General features: G+C 43.6%; 2 protein-coding genes across 5 annotated transcripts in view; one reads left to right on the forward strand and one right to left on the reverse strand.

The window, feature by feature from the left end:
* The window catches only part of SMAD4 (SMAD family member 4), a 50010-nt gene extending 47301 nt beyond the window's left edge, over nucleotides 1–2709 (reverse strand). For all 4 annotated transcript variants that reach the window (XR_012498748.1, XM_074339965.1, XM_074339963.1 and 1 more), the window contains exon 1: nucleotides 2572–2709. The gene's annotated coding sequence lies outside the window, so the exon portion shown is untranslated. The remainder of the gene's footprint in view (nucleotides 1–2571) is intronic.
* LOC141573117 (uncharacterized) lies at nucleotides 1372–17358 on the forward strand. Its single transcript, XM_074339778.1, has 3 exons — nucleotides 1372–1444; nucleotides 2190–3002; nucleotides 16307–17358. Exons 1-3 carry the CDS (start codon nucleotides 1372–1374, stop codon nucleotides 16408–16410), a joined length of 990 nt encoding a protein of 329 aa, XP_074195879.1. The 3' UTR covers nucleotides 16411–17358.
* The last annotated feature ends 768 nt before the right edge of the window (nucleotides 17359–18126 follow it).

Below are 18126 nucleotides of genomic sequence, written 5' to 3' on the forward strand. Positions count from 1 at the left end.
CTTGTATTAAATTCTATGTATGCTGATCTAACAGCTTTAACTTTTTCACTTAGTGTAGAAAATGAAATCATTGAAACCAGTTAGTTTTACACATGATTAAACATTACCTCAGAGTCACCTTTAATCATCACTTAAGCAAAACAAAACAAAACAAAACAAAAGTCTGCCTAAGGAAAAAAAAAAAAAGAAACCCAAACATGTACAATGAGCACTGAAATGGCTAACATAAGATGTTTTTAAAAACCATTCACTCTAAAATCACTGAATGAAAACAGAAAAAATTAGGCATGAGCTATAGAGGAACACAATAGAACTGAAATAAGTAAAGTTTAAACATAAGACAAATAACATATGAAATGTTCTCACCAAAAGAGGCAAAATTTTAGGCAAGACTAAATATACATTTTTAATATAATAAACGAGGCAGGTCCTATAGGGTTAACTGCCCTAGTAGAAGGCTCAAGAACTCACAGCTCAATTACAATAGTGTCTAATGATGTTACTATAACACCAGCTCACTCAGGAAAAAAACAACTTCCAAGCTGGCGTGTGACTGGGCAGCATAAATTAGTTTTATACTGCTCTTTAATTTTTTTTTTCCGGGGGGGTGGGAGAATCTGAAGGGGAATGCAGAAAAAAGAATTCACACATAAATGGAGAAATAACTAAAATGTAACTTAAGACAGTGAAGCACAGGTTTGTAGAAATAAGATTTGCTGCTTCCTCATATAAGCAGAATTGCTTCAAGTAGCAACGCCATCAGAACAGGTCAATGATCCATATAAAACTTAAAAATTTCAAAGTGACTTTCTCAGCACAGATTTTCATTAAATCTGAAACCAAATTGAAGTTGTTTTTTAAGCTCAAGATTTAAAATAAAGGCACTCAGTGGAACAAAAGAACTTTCTACTTAGGCACTCCCACTTGAAAAATAAAACAATTAAGATGCAACACCTCTTTAAAGAAACCTTCCCCCAAACCTGCAAAACAAACAAACAAACATTTCAATTAAATTGATATATCGTTTTGTGACTCTTCTATTAATACTCACAAAAAGATGCATCAATTTTGTCTAGAAATCTTTTAGTTTTAAGTTCAACAACTTAAACCTACATAATTCATCAAATCTTAAATGTGTGGCTTGTATATATTACATTTGTTCTGTAATAAAGCCATATAAGAAAACAAAAATCATGACGTTACGGAAAAAACATTAATAAGAAATCATTTCAAAATGTTATTATATCTACCATTTACAACTTGAAATGTCATGTACTAACTTTCCAAAAGTTAACCCCTCACAGAAAAAGAAGTTAACACACTTACAACTTGGTATGCTACATTTCAACTGAAATATAGTCTCGATACAACATGGCAAGGGCAATTTATGAAATCCACAATAAAAATTCAAATGCAATGTTTCAAATCAAATTACTTTATGAAAGTATGTATTTCTGAATTTTCTATTAAGACTAAATGGTTTCTTCCAGCAAAAGTTCTGAACCTACTTTTTTTAAACACCCGGAATAATCAAACTGCTACTAAGACTAAAAGGATGCTAAATTCTGTCAGAAGTCAAAGGTTGTTAACAAAAATTAGCCAAGACTGCATGCCTTTAGAAAGCCAGTTCAGAGTAATCAAAATGACTCCACACTATCTTACATTTATTTTTCCTAAATAACCGGGTTTCACCTTAAACTATGGTGGAAAAACTAAAGGCGTTTAGAAACTAAATTCGAAATAATAAGAAATAAATATATTCATTTTTAAAAATCACTAGGGTTTTCAGAGAGAAATAGTTATTAATCTTCAACAGGGCTTTTTAAAACGTCTCTATACCCGCAAAGAAACCTTTCAAGTTAGCTAAATACACACACCCATTTCTTTGAAAATCTAGTTTGGGTAAGTGATGGAGCCACCGCCCTCCACCCTACACCAATTTCACACCCAGCACTTGTAATCCTGAGAAAAAGATAAACTATGTCTTATTTCTTTATTAGGGGAGGGATCAGTTAGGTGCTAAGATTGTTTCCCGCATACCGCCATCACCTACAATACTTAAGAAGTAAACAAATCAAAGCCAGAAACCTAAACTATGGAGAGAAAATAAGGGACAAAGAGAAAACAAAAATTTGCTTGAGAAAAGACATTAAGACAAGCCATTTACAATTTGCATTTAGACACCTAAGGAGACACGCTCCAGGCGACCCAACGCGCTCGGCCCGGGAGGACGACAGAGAAACTACTCCAGAACAACAAAGAGGAGCGGCAGCCGCAGCAGGAGTCCCAGTCCGAGTTTCACTTGATTCTGCGACAAGCTGAGAAGGGAGTTCGGGGCCGGAGGACCGACCCGGGAACGCCAGGGACGCGAGGCACCGCGGCCGGCCCGTCCTGCCTGAGGGCCGCTGGCCCGGCCAGGCCCATCAGGCGACCCCGCTCGCTCTCCCGGCGGATCGCCGGCCTCCCGCGCGCTCCCTGCCGCCGTCGCCGGGAGCCCGCCCCGGGGCGGGGAAGCCGCGGGCGGGGTGCGCGGGCCCGGCCGGGGGAAGGGGAGGGGACAGGGCGCGTTACCTGGTCTCGGGCGATGGCGAGGCGAGTTCGCTCTCCCGCCGGGGCTAGTCCGCGGGGGCGCCGGGCCCGTCGCTCCCCCGGCGGCCCGGAGCGCTCCTCGGCCCCCGCCTCGAAGCGTCCAGGCCAGGCCGCCCCTCCTCGGGGCCGCGCAGCTGCCCGCGCGGGCCGGGCCGCCTCGAGCTCCCGGGCCGCCCCGCGGCGGGGGGCCTCTCTCGCGGGGCGCCCGGCTCCCCTCACCCGCTCCCCTACTCCAGGCGGCCACGGAGCCGAAGGGAGAGAGGAAAGGGGCTCCCGAGAGCGGGCGGACGCGAACGCTAGCTCCGCCACCCGAGCCGCTCCGTTACCGCAGCGGCGACGACGACCAGGACCGAGGTTTTGCTGCCAACTTGTCGAGAGGACACTGAGCATGCGCGCGCGGAGACCACATCCGGGTAATTTCAGGGCTGGCCCTCTCCCCCCCGCAGCTTTCCTTTCTCCAGGCTGTCCCCGCCTCCCGCCCGGAGTGAAGGGAGGGTCTCTCTGCGCAGGCGCCCACAGAGGCGCACCAGTCGAGGGGATGCCCGGAGTCCAGGTCTGGGATCCAGCGCTGTGGCCCTGCAGGGAAGCGCTGCCCGGTAATGGTGGGGGGAAAGGCTGCTTGGAGGGAATGGTCACAAGAGAAATTGGCGTCCCTTTGCAAAAAAGTACCCAAGCAGCGCGAGAGAACTCGGCATCTAGTGGGCGTCCAGTAAGTGCTTATAACTAGCGACCAGCCGGGCCTTGTTTTTGAGGACCTCCGTGGGCACAAAAATTAGACTTCAACAGCTAGCGGTTTACTTTGAGAAGAAACTGTCGATGTCTGCACCTTCCTTCCCTTTCACTAGCCCTGGATCACTAGATTCAAACGTATTTAAACTTGCGAGACTCCCCCTTGGGTTAAAGAGATGCACGGGGTAGTCAAGGAATCACACGTTTGAGAGCCTGACCAGTGTTACTAAAGGTTAATGGTTCTTGTTGGAAGAGATTTAGGTGGAACGTCAAAGTTGGAAGGGACCTTTGAGGACCCACAACACACTTGTTAACTAGGTTACCTGTTGGGCAGGGCATACATTCTGCTTTTGACTTCATACTTCTTTTACTTCAAAATTTTATAAGAAGCATGTATTTCTTTTATATTTAAAAAGTTTCAGAAGATACTAATTATGTACATTTTCACCAACCAGGAAATACTTCTGCTGGGGGATCCCACTAAGGCGAATTATTAGAAAGTTCTAAACTGATTCTTAAGCTATATGCCCCGGAAACTCCCTAGTCTCCCCTCTACCTTTAACACAGTGCCCGACCCCCTAGCCCCATACAGTCCTTGCCTGAGCTCTTCCCTCTTCTACCAGAAAGCCTCTAAAACGGTCATCTTCACTAATGTCCCCTTATCCATGGGGTTGATGAAGACTTTCCAAGACTAATTTTAAGGGAATTCATTTCCAGATCTTCCACTGCTATAGTTACTGTTTTCTGAAATTGCTCTGCTTCAGAAAGCACCTGAAGACACAGCATCCCCTTTCAAAACTGTCTTTCGGAAGATCTAACAACAGTAGGTGACTTGATGATAGAGCAACATGTGATTCTTGGGCAGGATACCTCACTTGGAGTTAAAAGAGTTGAGTAACATTGCTATAACTAAACTTCCATTCCCATCTGTATTTGCTATCTATTGCTGTATAACAGTATTGCCACAGCAGCTTAAAACAACACAAATGTATTAGCTCACAGTTTCTGTGGGTCAGGAGTCCAGGCATAGCTTAGCTGGGTTCTCTGCAAGATCACAAAGTGAGGCTTGACAGGGAAAGGATCCACTTCCAAGCTCCTGTGGTTGTTGGCAGCCCTTAGTTCCCTGCAGGATGCAGGACTGAAGGCTTTAGTCCCTAGCTGGCTGTCGGCTCCCTCAGTTCTTTGACATGTGACCCTCTCCATAGGGAAGGTTACAATATGGCAGCTGGCTTCTTCAAAGCCAGCAAGGGGGAGAGTCTAAGACACTGGTTACATCCTTATGTAACATAATCACATACATCCTGTCACTTTTGCAATACTCTTGGCCAGAAGCAAATCATAGGGAAGGAGACTACACAAGGGCATGAATACCAGGAGGGGGGATCATACAGGAACACATTAGAACGAGTCTATCCACTGCACCTTCTAATTATTTGTGCAAAATTACAATCCCTCTAAGCTCAATCTCAGAATTTTTCTTCAGGTTCCCTTCATCTTCTTGCTAAGGGAAACCTGATTTTCCCCTGGCACACTGCTTCCCTTTCCCCCTCAATTGTATTTTCAACCATGAGCCCCTTAGACTGTGTCTGGAGGTGAGGTAGGTGTTCTCCTTGCTCCTCAACATCGCTGCCAGACCATCTCCCTCTCTCCTCCCTATTAACCTGCAGCTTTAAATCTTGTTATCCAGTACCTGTCATCTTATTCTCATTCTCTTTCATTTTTTTAAAACTTTTATTTATTTAAGTGTGTTTTTCCAGGACCCATCAGCTCCAAGTCAAGTCATTGTTTCAATCTAGTTGTGGAGGGTGCAGCTCACAGTGGCCTCTGTGGGGATCGAACCGGCAACCTTGTTATTAAGAGCTCCGCACTCTAACCAACTGAGCTAACTGGCCACCCCCTCTCCTTCATTTTTTAACCATTGGCTCCTGTCAGTCACTTCAATACCACTTCTGTCTTAATATGATATTAATATATAGTTAGATGATCTCCCCCATTACCCTGATCTCTCAGTTCCTTGATTTTTCCTTCAAGGACCTTGTCCTGCCCTAACTCAGCCACTTGCTCCCATGGGCATAATCACAGAAACCTTATCAAACTCTGCAATTTCTTCATCATCACAATTTCAAACATGTCATGCTCTGAACACCACCTCATGTTTCCATATTTCCCTATCGTACTCTAACTCCAACAATTCTTCAACCCGCGTATCCACTTTCTCTCATCCTTACCCTGGCCAATCATAATCACTCCCTTGCACACACTCTGAATCCCCTTACTCTACTCCCCTTTTGTCGTGCTTGCTCAGCAAAACCACAGACCTGATTCAAGCCAGTTCTCCGCCTACTTACTCCACGCCACCACCATGTATCTGAACATGGATAGAGAAAAACACAATCACACTGACTAGTTTCACTTTAATTTCATCACCGGGAACCTCAAGTGGGCCCTTCGTGCTGCCCATGTATCCTACTTCCCTTCTCCATTCTTCTGGATTTCATACCTTTTCTGTCCTCTAATCTACACCTCTTCCCCCATCCTCATTCTCAGTTAATAACCTTGCTTATTTCATTGATAAAATTGAAGCAATGAGATGAAAACTTCCGCAGACTCCCACTATCTCACCTACCCTTGGCCACATATCAGCATCTGGAACCTCTTCTTCATCTTCCCCTGCGGTACACGGTGCATTTTCCATGTTCCTAGCTAAAACCAGTCCCTCTTCTAAGTCCAAGCTCCCAGCCTTGCCCTGTCTAATCAAGATCATCACTGTCACGCCAGCAGTTATCCCCCCTCTTCTATATTACCAATGTTTCCCTCTCTACTGGCTTGTCGCGTCCAGCGCAACACGGGCAGTGAGAGAATGAGAAGGGGCAGGGAAGGGTTAAGAAAGAAACAGAAATCAAGAAAGTTTTGAAACAGGGCCAAGGGTCTCACAGCCTCAAAGGACTGAGAGCCCCGAATCAGGCCACCTTGTGGCTTTTATTGATGCACATACAAGGAAGTAGCATTGTTTTTACTACGGTCTGTGAGTCTCATACATCATACCAGAAAACTGGTTCAAACCAATCACCCTTGCCTGTCGAAAGTCCCATGATGTGTAAATAATTACTGTTTGTACCTCCCCAGAGGACAAAACCTTTATGTTGAAAACTTACTGAGATGGAGAACTGATGTTATCACATCTACAATCACTTCCCAAGCAGGTTGTGGGAAGGAATACAGCCACAGAGGCAGAAGCTCTCCTTAGACGGGGGAAGGTGGGGGTCTATGCCCACCTCTGTCATCCCTGTGACTTCTCCTGGTGGTCCCCACACGACTGTGCCTGTCTTAGGTCGTTCCTTTCTTGAGGAATCTTACCCATCATTGGCTAGCCAGCCATCCTTTGGGGCCAAACAAGGAAATAGCATAAAGGTGAAGCAATGTCCCTGAAAGGAATAGTCTCACAGACTCTTCTTTCTTTTTAGGGGTAGGTACGAGGGGACAAACGGGAAGGCAGCGGTGTGACAACACTGGGTCACTCCTTTAAGCTTACAAGCAGCTGTTATTTCTCCAATCCTACAAAAATCTTCTCTTTGACCCACTTCCACTGTCACCCACTGCCCCATGTCTCCACTTCCTTTGCAACAAAACTTCTAAAAGCGTTTTCTATAATTTCTGTCTCTACTTCTTTGCCCATTCTGTAGCAGCAGAATAGATGCCATAAGATACAATTTATATAAAGTTAAAAACATGACAAACACAATGTGTATAAGACTACATTCGTATGTAATCAAATCATAATACAAAGGTTAAGTATGTAGCATATTTTAGATTTCCAACTGAGAGGGTCTCCCACCTTCTCTTTAACCCATTCTTGCCTTCATCCTTAACGCTCTATCAAAACTCCTCTTGTCAAGGTCAACAATGAACTTCGCATTGCCTCAATCCAATGACCTAATCTCAGCTCATCTTAATTGACCTGTCTGCAATAGCTGCCACAGCTAATCACTTGATTCACCTTTTTTCATTTTAACTGCGCCCTCTTGGTTTTTCTCCTTCCTCATTGGTCCCTCTTTCTTCGTTGTTGATTCCATCTCTTCTCCCAGACCTCTTAACCTTCTAATGGCCCAGGGCCCATTCCTTGGATTTTTTTCTCTTGTCATTGGTGATCTCATCAAGTCTCCTGACTTTCAATACCATCTAAGATGTATGATATCATCATTATAATGACAGCTCCCTAATTTATATCTTCAGCTCAGATCGCCACCTGAACTCCAGATCCTGATACCCAGCAGTCCACTGCACATCTCATACTCAGCATGCCACACACTGAACGGCAACCTTCCTCAAGCTTCAACCCACCAACTGCCCTATCTCAGTTGATGACAAGTCCGCCCTTCATATTACTCAGACCAAAAATCCTCGAGTCATGCTGGACTTCCCTCTTTCTTTTACATCTCACTTCTAGTCCAGAGTCAGAGAACCCTTCACCACGTCCACTGTACCCCTGGTTTGAGCCACCATCATCTCATGCTTGGATTCGTCTTCTAAAAGCTCTCCCAGCTCTCCATCTTGCCCTTTGGAGTCTATTCTTAACATAATAACCAGAGTGACCCTCCTAAAACCTGTCGGATCATATCACGCCTCTGCTTAAATCCCAGTGGCTTCTCATGTCACTCAGAGTAAAAGTCTGTGTCCTTAACAACAGCCTACAGGATTCTACAAGACCTTGACACAGGTGGGGGTACCACCGCCCTACCCCCAACATTAGCTCTCTAATCTCATCTCCTGTTATTCTCCTCTTGGATGACTCTGCTGCAGCCTGACTGACTGCCCTACTTTGTTAACCCTAGAAGATACCAGCCGTGTTCCCAAGTTAGGGCTTTTGCAATTGGCTGTCCTTCTGCCTGGAACACATTTCCCCTAGATGTCTGCATTACTAGCTCCCTCACCTTACTTTAATCAAATGTCGCCTTCTTAATGACTTTGTTAAAATCACAACCCATTCTGAACCTCCCCTCTGCACCTCAGATCCCCCTTACCCGGCTCTCTTTCCTCATAGCTCTTCTAACATACTCGATTATTTACTTACGAGTTATAGCTTATTGTCTATCCCCCCCCCCCCCCAGAATGTAAGCTCCACGAAGGCAGGGACTTATCGGTGTTTACTAATGTATTCCAAGTGCCTAGATACCTATTGACACAGGTGATGCTCAATAAATACTTGTTGAATGAACGAATAAGGTGTTTCATGCTTCTGTCCATTAAATGAAAACTAGGAATAGAGGTGACTCTGAATCCTATTTCATTCCAGCAAAAATATTCTAGGCTTACATTTTAATAGTTTATCAAAATTTGTAATATTCTATGTTGTTCAGATCAATTAGGTATTCAAAATTGTATCAACAAAAAAATCAAGATGAGGTTTTTAAACTTAGAAACTCAGTCAAAAGATTCTTTTTAAAATTTTTGGAGGGAAATATGATAGGTCAATCGATAAAACTTCCCAGCGTAAAATCTTATATTAAAATGTTCAGGGGCAAGATAAGGAGAAAAAGAGTGATGTAAAACTTCTTTAAAAAAAAAAAAAAAAAGCTTGTTCATGTATTTTTTAAATAGATGATGGATGCATTATGATCTTTAGATTCCCTTGGATACGCTTAAAGAATGATGTAACAATCTTATTTTAAAATGCCAATACTTATGTCAGAAATGACAAGCTTTGCCATTATTTAAACAAAATAAATCATTTTAGATCTGACCTTTAAAATAACAAGAAGAAACATAGTTTCGCAAATTTCTTTGAGGAGGTAAGCAAGCAAGTTCCAGGGCACTCTGAGGGAACTACCACCTTTCCTGAGACTTCTCCAGGAGAAACATCTCTGATCTGGGCTGGCAAAGGCTTGCAAGTTTTCTTTCCCTTTTCTTTTCTTTGATGACTCCACCTCATTTGAATGGCAGCTTGATCCAGAGGTGGAGACAGAGGCTCTCACCTCCAGCATGGCCCATCTAGGAAGAACGGAATAACACATTAACATGGAAAGGACCTAGCAACGGACAGCTCCAGGCACACCTTAGCATCACGACATTTTAGAGTTAACCCAATGTTTTTAAAAATGACTCAAGTTGTCCTTGGAAATCAATCAGCATTAATTAGCCTGAATATTATAGTGTTTCCCACATTCCTATAAGTACTATAATAAAGTCTGTCATCTCCTTTGGCTTAAAATGTGGGAAGTGATGTCTGAGGGTGACCAATGTACATTTGACTATCAAGTGATTTGTTCTTTCAGCTTCAGAGGAGGCCAAGACTTAAGGAAGAAGAGAGAAGATGGGTGGAGCCAATGCTTTATTTCATTTATTTATATATTTATTTATTTATTTACTTACTTACTTGTTTATTTTCTAAAAAGTTATAGTAGCTGCAATCCATGCCAGATCCAACAAGGTCCACAAGGACAGCTGTGGAGAGAATCCCAAGGGGAGAAATGGGTGGAGGCAGGCAGGAAGGAATTAGGTGGGCCGGGAAGGGAAATTACAGCCCACCTTTGTCTGGCAGCAGTCCTCTAAGTATTCACAGAGGCTGGGAGGCAGCTGAAAGTGAGGGGCAGGAGCAGTACAACACCCCATTGCCAGCCCTAACCATCCATGCAATGAACCTTTTACTCAATACAGATAGCAGGTCCTAAGGGATCCGGGGAGAAATCTACCCAGCACATGCCCTTCGGTAGCTCCCAGGCCAGTGGGGAAAGAGTGAAGTGTGACTGGACCAGTGTGATAATGTGGTAATGGAATATTTGGAGAGAAAAGAGAAGCAGCAACCTAATCTTGCTGGGGAGGATTCAGATGGCTTCACAAGAAAGTAGCAGGTACGCTGAAGGAGGTAAAGTAGGAGTTTGCCAATAGATGAGGACTCAGTGGGGAGCTTTCTAGGCAGAGAAAACAGCCGAGAGAGATGAAAGTGGTTGGTGTATTTGTGGCATGGTGAAAAAAAAAAAATCAGTACGTAGCTACAGATATACTTGCCACCTACAAAACAAAACATAAACATCATTTGTAAGAGGTTACACATTACAGCATTGTTTACCATCACAGACTGTTGGAAGTAAATGTTTACCAAAAGGAGATTGGATAAGTGAATTATGACACATCCATAAACAGAACAATAGGTAACTGTAAAATAGAGTGAAATTTTTCGTTGTACCTACATGGAAAAATCTCAAAGGTTACTGCCAAATGACAAAGCAAGGTCCAGAACGTGTCTATTATGACACACTTATAAAGGAGGGAAGAGAATACGTATTTGTCCTATATTAAAAAGAAGGAAAGATAATACGTATTTTAAACAACTATTGTTGCATGGGGTAGAGTGGGAACTGGGCAGATGGGGGATGGGTGGGAGGAGTTTTTCACTGTATAATTTTATTTGTGAATTATGTAAATGTATTACCTACTCAAAAAATTAAACTGAAATGACTCAAACTTAAAATTCAAAGTGACTGGCATGTATCTTTTTATTCTTCTCCTTTAAGACTCAGTGACCCTCTAGGATCCCTGATGTTTGTCAGGTGTGGGTGTCTTTTCTGCTCCCAGACTAGGCTGTGAGTTCCCTGAAGACAGATATTCTTTCCTCACTTTCTCTGAGTGCCTAACGCTGGGTCTACACACAGCAAGTGGCTGAGAATGTCTGTGGAATGAATGCATGGAGGAGAGGGGACGGAGATGAGACTGGGGAGGTAGATTTGGGGCCCAAGTATGACGATTTGAACTTCATTGGGGAACAGATACGTTTGTTTTTGTTGTTGTTGTTTGGGGTTGTTGTTTTTAAGTTTTATTGAGGTATAATTTACATTTATAAACTTCTTTCAGTAGAGAGTTAGATGAGTTTGGTAAGTATGATGAGTATACATTGTGCAACTAGCACACAATCAAGTTGTAGGACATTTCTGTCACTCCGAAAGGTTCCCTCGTGGACCTTTGTAGTCCGTCCCCACCCCCATACTCCTGGCCCTAGGCAGCCACTGACATACACTTCCTGTTACTCAGGTTTTGATTTTTCTAGAGTTTCCTGGAAAACCACAGTGGAATCTTACAGTGTGCAGTTTTTTTGTATCTGGATCCATTCACTCAGCATGATGCTTTTGAAATCCAAAATGTTATTGTGTGTATCAGTAGTTAGTTCCTTTATGTTATTATTCAGTAGTATTCCATTGTTTGTATATGAAAATCCATAGAAACAGAAAGTAGATTAGTGGTTGTCAGGGGATAGGAGAAAGAGGAATTGGGAGATACGGGGCTTCTTTTGGGGATGATGGAAGTGTTCTGGAACTAGATGGTGCTGATGGTTGTACAGCATTGAGAATATACTAAAAGACATTGAACTGTATACTTTAAAATGGTTAAAACTCATAGAAACAAAGTGATGGTTGCCAGGGGCTGGGAGGTGGGCTAAATGGGGAGATGTTGGTCAAAGGGTACAAATTTCCAGTTATAACATGAATGAGTTCTGGGGATCTAATATATAGAATGGTAACTATAATTAACAATGCTGTATTGTATATTTGAAAGTTGCTAAGAGAATAGATCTTAAGTGTTCTCACCATAAGAGAAATAGTAATTATGTGAGGTGATATATGTGTTAACTAACCTTACAATGGTAGTCAGTTTGCATTATATACATACGTCGAATCATCACATTGTACACCTTAAACTTACACAATGTCATATGTCAATCATTTGTCAATAAAGTTGGGGGAAAGAGAAAACAGTTAAAATGGTGAATTTTATGTTATGTAAAATTTATCTTAAAAATTTACATTTTAGGTAAGTATCACTAGCATGGTTACTAAGCAAATAGGCCTTGGAGGCAGACTGACTTGGCTCAGGTCCCCATTTCACTCCTTAGTGGCTATGGGACCTTGGACAAACTATTCTAAGTATCCGTTTCTTCATCTGAGAAATGGGGGTGAAAACAGCGCCTGTGTCACAGAGCTGTAGGGAGGATTCAATGAAATGATGTATATAAAGCACGCGGCATGGTACTGACCAAAGGCCAGTCAGTGTTAGCGACTTTTCAGTCCCCCTATACTTGCTGTATGCCAAGTCGATTACATGTCTTTATTTATTTGATTCAACATGAAGCAGGAATTAATTCTCAATCTGTAGGTGGTGACACTGAACCATCAAGAGATTAAGAATAACTTGTCCCCATATTGAGGGATTTTCTGTAAAATAACTGGTCTACATTTTTCAAAAATATCAATGTTCTGCAAGACAAAGAAAGACTGAAGAATTGTTCCATATTGAAAGAAATCCAATAGATAGGACAATTAAATGCTATGCATGATCCGGAATTGGGTATGAAAAAGACTTGCTACAAAGGACATTATTGGGACAATCAACAACATTGAAATATGGATAATAGATTAGATAATTGTATTGAATCAATGGTCGATTTCCTGAGTTTGATTAACTGCAATACGTGTATGCAGAGCCAGGAGTAGGGTGAGGCAGGCAAAGCTCCGAGGGTGCAAAATTTAAGGAACCCCTGGGGGCCACTCACTCTTAGGCTGTGCTTGTTCCCTGCCCCCCACGCCCCCACACACATACCCATCTGGCCCTGGATCTTGTTAAAAATGCAGGTTCTGATTCAGGGGATCCAAGTTGGGCTGGAGAGTCTACATTTCTCACAAGCTCCCAGATGAGGCTGATACTGCTGGTCCCCAGGCAGCAGTTCCAGAGACAAAGCCCTAGACTCTAGGGCCCAGACCTCTAGAGCTTAAACTTCAAACTTTGTGGGGAGGAGAATAATGGAAAGGAACAGTACGTGTTTTAGGAGACAGTCCACAGTTGTGATTCTACATACTTCAAGGGCTTTGCAATGAGATGTTCATCTTTCCTTTTTCAAGCATCCTTTTATTTAGTAAACATGCAGTGATCCTACGGCGTGCCATACTTTAGAGAGAGGAATTGAATGGTAAAGGATATTAACTGAAACAGTTATCATTTACCCAGTTTTTCCCTTCCTCCCAGAGATTCCAAATCAACCTTAAATCTAGACAGTTTTCAGTCCAACAAGTGAGCTCAGCATCTGACAGTCTCAGTGTCACAGGCAAAAGACAGAACATTGCAGGCAGGGAGTGCTAGAAATGACAATTTCATCAAAAGCAAACAACACAAAACATTTTTAAATAACAGTTGGCATTAGTGCTGTGACCTCATTTTAGTGACAAAGAATCTTGTAATGGATATTGGTGTGAAGGCTTTTTAGCTTTCAACTCTGCGGGGGAGAGGGGGGAATATCTTACCTTAACATCACCAAAATCTTTCCTTATTTTAAAAGTATTTTCTTGGGAGACCTTAAGGAAAATAATTCACTTTACCATGAACAAAACTTTCAGTCACTAGTTTTTTGAAAAGTTGAGGGATAATCAAGTGCTCCCTTTTAGAGGTGGAAATGAGGTATTTGCAGAAGGATGCTGTGAGCATTTGAGCAGCACATACCACATATTTATGTAAAAAACTCAGAAACCAGGTAAGTGAAGGATAAGGCTGGCTGGTTCCAAGATCCAGCCTTTTCAGTCTCCCTCCTCCAAGGTGGCCCGCAGAGCCCTCACCTCTCTGCAGGCCCCAGAACACTTGCAGTTCTGAGATTTTTCTTTCCCTTTCGCCCAGTGCTGGTTGCTGCCTCTTGGCTTTTGCTTCTTCCCCTTTCCCTGGCTGACTTTCACTTCCCTGGCACTTCTGACCAGCTGCACCCAGCTGCTGCCTTTTAACTCTCCCCAAACTTCCTGCCCTCGGTGCTCCCTCCCGCCTGTGAAGGGCTTTACAGCTTGCAGAGCCTGCCCTACATGGTGACCCACTGACCCGTTGGAGAAGCCCTGCAGGATTTGCTCCTAAAACGTGCTGGGGCCAAGCAAGCCTCCTCCAAAACTTGGGTACCTGGGCATCTAAGCACGCACATTTCATCAGCAAGGAAATAAGAACTCAACATCCACAGGGCCACAGGCCCCTGAGGCCAGTGGTGGTGTAGCTGTTTCCCTCCTTTCTCCATTTTAGGGAGGCTTGTTTTCGGTTCAGCTCCTACCTGCTTTAAAAATAACACTGATCCTCTCTAAGAAAGATGCCCTGACTCAAAAGCCCCTCTCCAGCCTGGACACCTGTCTGCCCTCCCCAGCACACAGAGCACTGGGAGTTCTTCCGAGCTTGCCTGAGGCTACCCGGGTTAGCTGCTGACACAGGTCTTAACCACAGTCCACAAAGGCTCCTTGGAAAGCATTCTTTATTGGAAGGTTTGACCCAAAGGCCCAGGAATGTGGGCTTACCCTGTCCTCCCCTGTAGTCCGCCCTCCATCATCACTGCTCCCCCAGGAGCAAATTAGAATTGATTCTTCAGCCAAGGAAAAGGCCACTGTGGACAATCAGGCCCAGGCCTGAGGTTTGTCCTCGCCCCCTCCCTCGCATCCCATCCATGCAGCCCAGTGACTCCATCCCAGCGGATCTCATCCTTGACTTCCTGCTGTTCTGTGTGCTTAGACCTACTTCATTAGGAGATAGTAGCAGTGAGGTGGAGATTGTGATAGGCTTGGGCATCAAAGGGACAAGTGTTCAAACCCTGGTGCCACCATGTGTGTTCCTGGACAAGTTACTGAATCTTTCTCAGCTTCAGTTACTTCCTCTGGAAAGGTAGGTATCATCACATTTGTTTAAAATTTTTTCCCTGAGGGTTAAATGAAAATCTCATAATCCAACAAAAATTTGTGTACTGTTTGCCAGGCACTGCTCTAGATGGGGGAATAATGGTGTATGTATCAAATTCCTTATCCATAAAGAGCGTCCATTCTAGTGGGTGATACAGACAACAAACATGGAGCCAACAGAATAATATAATTAAATAGTAATAACTGCTATTTAAGAAAAGACCATAGAGAGTGATTAGGTTTGGAGAGAGGGATGGAGTACTATTTTAGATAGGGTGATAAGGACAGCTGTCTGAGGAGGTGACATTTGACCTTCCCTTAAACCTGGGACTGTGGGATTGGGACCACTCTACTTACCAAGATCGAAAAAGTGAATTACTTTTTTATAAACCAACTTATTTCATATGCATATATTATAATGAGTTAGGAAATATGCCGGTTCACATATAGAGTAGCATCAAATTTGGAACATCAGTTAGGATATTACTATATGCAAACGGTTGAAGACTTAAAGTATGGATGCACATACAATGTAAATAGATGCTACAAATTTCTGCAAAACATGCCTAAAAATGGTCTTCACCACATGCTTCTAAACTCTCTCTGAATTACAGCTTTCGAACAAAACAAAAACCCAATGAATTTGGACCAGATATCTCTAAAACCTACTCCACCCCCACAGCTGTCTTTATTTAGTACTAAATTTAGAGCAGATGGAGGAACCAGCAAGCAAGACAATGCCTGCATCTGCTAATAAATTAATACTGCTGAGCCAAGCAAGTAGAAAAATCTAGAGTGGTCTCTACATGTTAGCTGAGCTACAAAAAAGGCAAGGCCTCCTGCTTTTGAAGAGTTTATAATCTATATGATTTAGATATAATATTGCTTGCTAACATTAAGGACTCACTATGTGCTATTCTAAGTGTTTTACTCATATCAACTCATTTAATCTTCCCAACAACCCTGTGAAATAAATACTGTTACATTATCCAGTTTACAGAGGACACTGAAATCTCACAGAGGTTAAGTGACTTTGCCCAAGGTCACACGGGAGTGACAAAGCAGGGGTTCCAAAGCCTACACTCTCAGCCACCATGCTCTTATCGAAAGACATAGATAGGAATAGATTGTCCCTATGACTTCATTTTATATTCACCATGTATTCTTTGTTATTTTTTAGAAGTACACCTACCCCTCTTAGAATGTTCTATAGGTCTGTATCACAGCAGGTATGCTGAGCCTCGCACATAGTAGGTGCGCAGTTGGTATTTATTGATTTGATCATGGGCAATATTATTTTTGATACTTAGGTTGCTTTGAACAGAAAATCGCCATAAGAATGAAAGAAGTTGACCAATGCCACGAGAGACGTGTCAGAGCTTTGATTCTGCTGAGTCCCACGTCCATTATGTAAGTTCATACTGCAAATCATTTTCCCTCCCTGTCTCTGCCTGGAGGCTGTAAGTTCCTTGAGGTCAAGGATACAGTCCACGTCATCATCGCATCCTCGCTGACCCACCCAGCGCCTGTGAGGAGGTTTAAACTTGAGTGACAGGAGCCCAGCTGGCCTCTGTTAAAGCAGAAATAAATGTGTTGGAAGGATGCTGGGAGAGCTCCTGGGCTGAAGAAAGAGGAAGAGCAAAAGCTGGAGGAAGCAGAGGAACTCCAGAGACTGGACCCAGGGCTCCACGCCACTGGGGTGCCTTTCTTTCACTCCATTTCTGCCTCTGTCTAGGGAAAACACATCCCCCAAAGCCCTTGACGCACCAACTGCTAGCTGAACGATGCAACACAGCAGTCTAGGGGATTCTTCCTCTGCCCCATCTCCAGTGAGAATGATCTTGAGGAGATCTCCGCTTGGCCAAGTTTAGGCCATGATCTCATCTCTGACCAATCACTCGGGAGCACTCCCATTACCCAAGCCTGGAATGTGTGCTTCTTATCCCTGGGGGCCAGGAAATGGGTTCCCAGCAGAAGCCGAGCGGGACTGAGGAGAGGATGATGTGGAGACATGCCGGGCAGTCAAAACAATGGCTGCCACACACCTCCTAGTAGGTGTATGGAGTGAGGAATGAGGAGAGGGGCTGAGCGCGTGGAGTGGTTATTTCCTTAAAGAATCGATTCCATGTTAAAAAATGGTAGGGCTTCCCTGTCATTCAGTTTGTATTCATTCATTCAACACTTTTTTCAGTGTCTATCAAGGGCCAGGCACTGTTCTAGGTACTGGGTGTACGTGTCAGAAACAAAACAACGTCCCTGTCCTCCTGAATTTTCCGTTCTAAATAAAGGAGGGAGACAGGTAATGAACAACTGAACATGTGTACGCATACTATGTCAGCTGGTGGTAAGGGTCGCAGAGACGATTAAAGCAGGGTAAAGAGAATGGGAAGTGTGGGAGAGGGGTCTGGGGGTTTATAGGATAGTCAGGCTGCTCCGATGAAATGACATTTAAGCAGAGACCTAAAGGAAATGAGAGGGCGGGCTGTGTGAATAGCTAAGGATGGAATACTTCAAGCTCATGAAACACTAAGTGGAAAAGCCCTATGGTGGGTACAGACTTGGTGTGGGGAACAGCAAGGAGGTGAAAAGAGTGGGGAGGTGATAGGAGGTGAGGTCAGGGCAGAGGGGGATTTACTGCGAAGCCAATGTCACTCGCCTAGACTGCTGCTCTTGAGGGGAATTTCGGGGCTTGCGGAGAGTCCCAGGTGGGGTGGCAGAGCCAGGCTGCAATCTGGAATCATTTCCATACAAACGTGTCTGGTAAATTGCCTAAACAGGTATCAGAAGAAAGGGACCTGAATTATATTGTTGTGATTTAATTTCCCATTCTAAATTAACTTTCAATTCTATTACCTGATTTTCTGTTTGTGATTTGAATTATTTTCCTTAGCAAAGACCCCTCAGCATGTTCCTCTTCCTCTTCCCTTTTGCTCATGATTTAAGCTTCAGGTTCGGCAAACTCTCGATCTCACCCTAGACCGGAGAGAGATTGGGGGTGACAGTGGGTAGGGCTAATCACATAGGACCTTGTAGACCGTGGTCAGAATATTGACCTTTACTCTTGAGTGAGATGTGGTACCCTGTTTCCCCGAACATAAGACCTAGCCGGACACTCAGCTCTAATGCGTCT

Source organism: Rhinolophus sinicus, linkage group LG09 (assembly GCF_036562045.2).
Source record: "Rhinolophus sinicus isolate RSC01 linkage group LG09, ASM3656204v1, whole genome shotgun sequence".
In the NCBI taxonomy this organism is placed as follows: Eukaryota; Metazoa; Chordata; class Mammalia; order Chiroptera; family Rhinolophidae; genus Rhinolophus; species Rhinolophus sinicus.

What these genes read in the sequence shown, in the direction of transcription:
- LOC141573117 (XM_074339778.1), top strand. Translation starts at nt 1,372, where the DNA reads ATGGCAAGGGCAATTTATGAAATCCACAATAAAAATTCAAATGCAATG. An exon ending in AATCAAATTACTTTATGAAA is followed by an intron (nt 1,445 to 2,189) that starts GTATGTATTTCT and finishes TAGACACCTAAG; the next exon opens with GAGACACGCTCCAGGCGACC. An exon ending in CGCGCGGAGACCACATCCGG is followed by an intron (nt 3,003 to 16,306) that starts GTAATTTCAGGG and finishes TTTGATACTTAG; the next exon opens with GTTGCTTTGAACAGAAAATC.